At 61.6% G+C, this 6,000-nt stretch overlaps 1 protein-coding gene across 1 annotated transcript in view; it reads right to left on the bottom strand.

Moving 5' to 3' along the window:
- Positions 1-240: 240 nt before the first annotated feature.
- The window catches only part of MELTF (melanotransferrin), a 28,412-nt gene continuing 22,652 nt past the window's right edge, over positions 241-6,000 (bottom strand). Inside the window, exons 14-16 of the mRNA XM_036447345.2 lie at positions 4,757-4,944; positions 2,938-3,136; positions 241-2,273 (exon numbers count right to left, since the gene is read on the bottom strand). Of these exons, the coding sequence (XP_036303238.1) occupies positions 2,194-2,273; positions 2,938-3,136; positions 4,757-4,944 (467 nt within the window). The 3' untranslated portion in view covers positions 241-2,193. The remainder of the gene's footprint in view (positions 2,274-2,937; positions 3,137-4,756; positions 4,945-6,000) is intronic.

Below are 6,000 nucleotides of genomic sequence, written 5' to 3'. Positions count from 1 at the left end.
GAAGCTCCGGGGCTGAGGCACTGGGCTGGGCCAGGATGGCGGAGGCCCTGTGAGGCCAGAGGACCGGTCCACGGGGGAGAGAGCAGCTGGGGCCTCACGGGCTGGAGCCAGGCTGGACCCTGGTTCTGGTTCTCAGGGAAACAGGCTCCGAGTGGAAGCTGCCATCTGGGCAGGGGTGTGACCTAGGCAGGCCGGCCTCCACCCACCTCAGAAGACAAGCCAACCGGCAGCAGAAAGCTCTATCGGGACCCACGCCTCGGCAGGTGCAGGGCTGTTTGGCTTTATTGAGAACAAACCACCTTCTCCCGGCGCTAGCACAGCGGGGGCCCCGGCCATAACCTCGCAGTCGGGGTCACACCTCGGGCGGCTCACCGCAGAGCGGTCACACGCTGGCGGCTTCCTAACCCAATTACACTTCTCACTGCACGGATCCCCCTTAGAAAAATCAAACCGTCGGAGAAGAATCCTTTGCTGCCCCAGTGACGAGGGTCCAAAGCTTGGGAGCAGAGGGGCTCCTCCTGGGCCCTCGTGGTGATGGTGGTGGTGGTGGTGGGGGAAGGCTTGCCCAGCGTGGTGGCCAGGACCCCTCAGGATGGTGTGACGATGGCCAGGGTGCTGCCAGGGGCCTCCTTTGCAGCTGAGGGATGGCAGGGACCCCGCACCCACAGGTGGGGGTGCAGCCCTGGGATCCTCGCTTGTCCTCAGTGTCTCTGAGGCCCCGCAGGCGGGGATGGAAGCAGCTCAGGCCCACGCGGCTCCAGGTTTCTCTCCTGTGGCTTCTCTTGCTTTGGTTTTCCAGGGAGCGACATTCAGGGTAAGGGCTCGCAGCTCTGGGACGTGTTCTGGCTCCTCGGACAGCTGTGGCGACAGCGGAGTCGAGCGAGGACCCTCTCCAGGCACTTCGCGGACTCTCCCGGGAACAGGCAGAGGGAACCTTCCTGGGAGAGTGGCCTCCGGCCTGCAGGGTGCAGGGCTGGGTGAGGAGGCCCCTGGCACACTGTGAGGAGGCCGTGCTCCGCCAGCGCCTGCCTGACCTGGGCCTGTGGCTCTTCTGACAGAGAGAGAGGATCTGCCAGTTCCCGGTGCTTCCGAGGTCCCTTGGGGCTGCACCCAGCTGCTGCTGCCAGAGGGACAGGCCTAGCTGCAGAGGGGCGGGCGGCACACTGCTGGTGCGGGAGGGGTGATCTGAGATGGAGCCGAAGAGGAGGAAACACAGGCGGAGGGACTCCTGCTGACTGGGCTTCACCCCAGGGCAGAGTCTGGTGCAGCCGAATCCACCGAATGGCAGGGCCCAGGACGACAGCATGTCTAGCTCTGAGCCTCCCTCCTTCCTGACAGCAAACGGGTGTTTAGACCCTGACCTGCCTCAGGCCCCTTAAGAAATCTTACTAAGGAGCGTTTCCTTTGTCTGAGGAGCCCTGGAGGATTTCGTCCCAATGGCCCAGCCCCGGCTCCCTGGCCTCGCCAGCTCAGCAGTCAGGGGGCCAGTGGTCAGGGCCACACCAAGACACAAAGGCGAGACCGTGGGGCTGCCGGAGCCAGAGGCGTTGGCTCCTCCGAGGGCCTGGCTGTGGCTCATCTGGTGGAAGCCGTAGTGGCCAGACACAGTGTCCTCAGGAGGGAGGCTGGGACCGAGTCTTGAGGACAGATGGGGTGGGGAGGGAGCTGATGGCGGTGCAGTGTCCTTCTCCAGAGGGGAAGTGGGAACCGGCAGGGAGGTCCCCGCAGGCCTGTCATCTCACAGCCCCCGGGGGCAGCTCCCGCAGAGGAGGCCCTGTGGGACGTCCGGCTCAGCCTGTTTCCTTGGCAACCGGCCTTTTCCAAGCCCGAGCCCGTGAGGCCCAGGTGGTGGAGCTGCAGGTTTGCGGGGAGGTGGTGCCAGCTGCGGGTGGGCTGTGCCTGGCAGGCGGGCCAGCTGCCTCAGGTGGCAGAGGGGCAGGTGGTGCGGGAGGCGGAGCTGGGTGCCAGCAGGAGAGGCAGCTGGAGGGTGGGGGACTTTTCTCGAGCCTTCGTCGTTTCCACTCCGAAGCTTCAGTGTCGGGACCGCAGCTCTGAGAGCTCCGTGTGAGCACATTTCCTCTCCCATCACACGTTTCTCTCCGGTGTCAGCTGGCTTTCCGAGGAGAACAGCTTATTTATAGAGGTTTCTGGGTGGGTTTCCGTTCCAGGGAGGGGAGGCTGGCCAGGGCTGCTTCAGGGGGCGGGCGGGAGGCGGCCGGCCGCGAGGGCCAGCGGGAGCAGCAGCAGCAGCGGGGAGGCGCTGGCGGCGAGGCCTGGGGAGAAGCACAGACAGCGTGAGGCCCGGAGGCACCTCGGCGGGACCCCGCGGCACCCACTTCCTCCCACTCTGCCCACCCGGCCGCCTCTTCGCCTCTTTCCATGCGGCTGCAATTTTCCTTCCCCTCCTTTTTTTAAAAAAAATTTTAAATTTTATTTTATGCACATTCATTCCTTTCAAAATTACACCAGCTGTATATTTATGTAGCCGCCTCATCCTTTCTGAGGATTACTTTTAGCCTTTTTAGTCATTATCCAGGTCTCTCCGGGCGACACAGCCCGTTCCCGCTGCAGCTCTCTGCAGCCGCCTGCTCAGACCCTCCCGAGACACTTCACCTCGATCACCTCGAGCAGTGCTTCCCAAAGTGTGGTCCGCGTACCCCCAGGGGTCCGGGAGGAGTTTGGTGGGGATATGCACTGCACTGTGCTTAGCTGTGCCTAATTCTACGTTCTCATGAGCACGAGGGGTACTCAGCGTTACGAAAGTCTAGAAGGGGTACACGTATGTCAGAAGTTTGGGAAACACTGACCTGGGGGGCCCTGAGCTCACTGGGGTTCGGGTGACAGGCTGGGGGAGATGCAGGGCAGCAGGCAGGATGCCCGCACTTCCTCCGGGGCTGTGCGCCCGCCCAGGGCCCCCGCCGCCCGCGCCGGCCCTACCTGCCCGTGAGCACTGCTGGGACAGCATGCCTTCCAGGGCCGCCACGTAGTCGGGGCCCAGCCAGTCAAGGTAGGTGGTCCTCTCCCCCACGGGCGCCGCCCGGACCGTGGCGTCCCTGAACAGCAGGTCCTGGCCGTGGTAGTCGGTGGAGTCGAACATCTTGAACCCGTTCTTGTTGTGGTCGTCTCCAAACAGGCCCTGGAAGCGCCACAGGCAGGCCTGCTTTTCCCCGGGCCCACCCCGGCCCCGGGGCTGCGGCCAGTCCCGGCTTCCCACCAGGCGGGCCGGGGGCAGGGGGATGCTGGCCGCCGGACGCTGCCCGAAACCACGGCTGGCAGCTCGCCGACCAAGGTCATCAGAAGGGGTTGGAGTGAGATGTGGTGAACTACTGCAGGAAGGAGTGGAGTGGCTGTCAGTCCTTTCTGGGGGGGGGCTCAAGGATCCTCTTGAGGATCTGATGAAAGCGACCAGCCTTGTCTCCAGAATAACACACATCCAAATGGGGACCGCCCCCCCGGGCATGCCAGAGAGTTTGGGGGGAAGGGAAAGAAGGGGTACTTTTGCAGAAACCGGTTTGGCTCAATGGATAGAGCGTCGGCTTGGGGACTGAAGGGTCCCGGGTTTTGATTCCGGTCAAGGGCATGTACCTTGGTTGCGGGCACATCCCCAGTAGGGGGTGTGCAAGAGGCAGCTGATCGATGATTCTCTCTCATTGATGTTTCTAACTCTATCTCTCTCCCTTCCTCTCTGTACAAAATCAATAATATACATACATATATATATATATATATGTATATATGTATATATGTGTATATATATATATATATATATATATATATATATAGAATGGGGTACTTTAGGACCAGGACCCTGTTGCCAGACAGCCTGGGTGAAATTCTAGATGCATTTTGAAAGTGCACCACCAGGATTGGCTGGTGGATGGGGTGCAGAGCATGGCAGGAAGGCTGGAGTCCAAGGTGAGTCCCGAGGAAATGGAGAGGCTCAAAGGGGAAGGCTGAGGGGAGGGCCTCCAGCCTTGGGCTTGTTGGAAACACCAGATGAAATGCCACGCACGCCGCTGTTAGCTGCAAGCCTGAGACTGCAGGGTGGATGGCAGCCGGACGGAAGGAGTGCATTTGGGAGGTGTCCGTCAGTGTATCCAAAAGGCCCGGGACTGGGTGAGGGCTCAGGGGTGCAGGTGTGGCAGAGAGAGGATTGGGATTGAACCCTGGGGCCCTCCTGTCGCCCAGGCCTGGGAGTGAGGAGGGACCGGGGCTGGCAGGAGCGGCAGCCAGGCAGGCAGGGGTGGGCCCGGGCCAGGGGGAGACGCCAGAATGAGGGTTCTGCGCCCTGGCTGCGGAGAGGTCAGGGAGATGAGGTGGGGCTGATGGGAGGCGTTGGGCTTAGCAACCGGAGTCCCTGTGCCCTGGACCAGGGCAGTTCCGGGCGGGGCGGGGCGAGTAGTCTCCGTCCTTAAGGGAGCCCGGAAGGGGAGGACTGGTGGCTCCAGAGCAGAGCCGGCTCTCTGAAGGAGTTTTGCTGTAAAGGGCAGTGGGATTATGGCTACAAAGGGATGTGAGACCAAGAGAGGTGGTTTTTTTTTTTTTTGGTTTCTTTTTAAAGATGATAGACATACCAGTATGAGAGTGGCCCAGCTGAGAAGGGAAAATTAATAATGCAGGAGCCAGAGGGGAGGCTGGTTGGAGGGAGGTCCTTTGCTGAGTGGAAAGTCACTAATCCCTCCCCTCCCGGCAGCCTCCGTTTCTCCTGAGGTCTGCTCCAGGTACACGGAGGTGTGCTGGGGCCCCCCCGGCTCACCTGGGCCTTGTCCAGCAGCCCGTACACGGCGAAGACGTTGGTGTCCGGCCGCACCATCACCGCATGGGACGGTATCTGGGCCAGGTTGCAGTCTTCGAACTGAGACACCTCTGCGCGGGCCCCGTTGGGACACAGCAGCTCGTAGTCCTCCGCCCGGAGCTCCGCAGCCCAGGGCTCGGGATTGTGGCCTGAGGGGAGGGAGGGGGGAGGCTGCTGTCCTCCTGGATCCCCAGGCCCCTGGCTGCCCAGCCCCCAGGGCCCCCATTCTCCAGCTGGCCTGCCCGATGGCCGGGATGAGGGAGCCGGCGGGATGCAGTGATGGCAGGAGCCACAGGCCGCGGGGGGAGGGCGTGCCTGCTCTGTGACAGGCATTCCCCAAGCCCTGCTCCGTCCTCACCGGGGCCACCGAGGCAGGCCCCCCAGCCCCCCTTCAGTGGGTGAGGAAACGGAGGCCCTCACCACTCTCAGGCAAAGCACCCATCGTGTCTCCCAGGTCAGGCCTGAGGGTGGATGTGTGTCTAAAGGTGGTGTGTGCAGGAGGCAGCTGATCGACGTTTCTCTCTCATCGATGTTTCTGTCTATCCTTCTCCCTTCCTCTCTGTAAAAAATCAATAAAATATATTTAAAAAAAAAAAGATGGTGGCCGACCTCCTTCCTCCCCTGACAGCTGACGTTCTCAAACCAGATGGGGCCCGTGAGAGGCCGTTCCTGCAAAGAGCCTCTCTCTCTCACTCGGTAGATTTGGGTTGTTTTTTTGGGGTGGGGGTGGGGGCAGGAACCTGGGCTTTAAACCAGCCCCCCCCCCCACCCCCGCCCCCGATTCTGAAGCAGCTTGGCCCAAAGGCTTCCCGAGAAACAGGGCCCTTGGGGGCATCACTTCTGTGCCTTGGTACCCCCCCCCCCTCCACTTCCTGTGGGAACTTCAGGTGGGCCCACGAGCAGAGACAAAAAAGAAAAAAGGAAGAGGGAGGCCTGGCCAGTGTCGCGAAGGGGCTGGAGCACCAGCCTGCACACCGAAGGGCACACCGCAGGCTTAATTCCTGACCAAGGGCACTGCCCGCCGGGCTGCAGGGTCAATCCCCGGTGGAGGGCGAGTGAGGGGGCAACCACCGACCGATGTGTGTCTCTGACATCGATGTCTCTCCCTCTCTCCCCGCCTCTCTCTCTCCATCCTTTCCCCTCTATCTAACACCAGTGGAAAAATATCACCTGGTGAGGATTGACCAACCAAACAAGAAATACAC

Source organism: Pipistrellus kuhlii, unplaced genomic scaffold, assembly GCF_014108245.1.
Source record: "Pipistrellus kuhlii isolate mPipKuh1 unplaced genomic scaffold, mPipKuh1.p scaffold_m20_p_2, whole genome shotgun sequence".
Taxonomy (NCBI): domain Eukaryota; kingdom Metazoa; phylum Chordata; class Mammalia; order Chiroptera; family Vespertilionidae; genus Pipistrellus; species Pipistrellus kuhlii.
The sequence above is the reverse complement of the archived record's forward strand: the minus strand, read 5'-3'. Positions and strand labels throughout refer to the sequence as shown.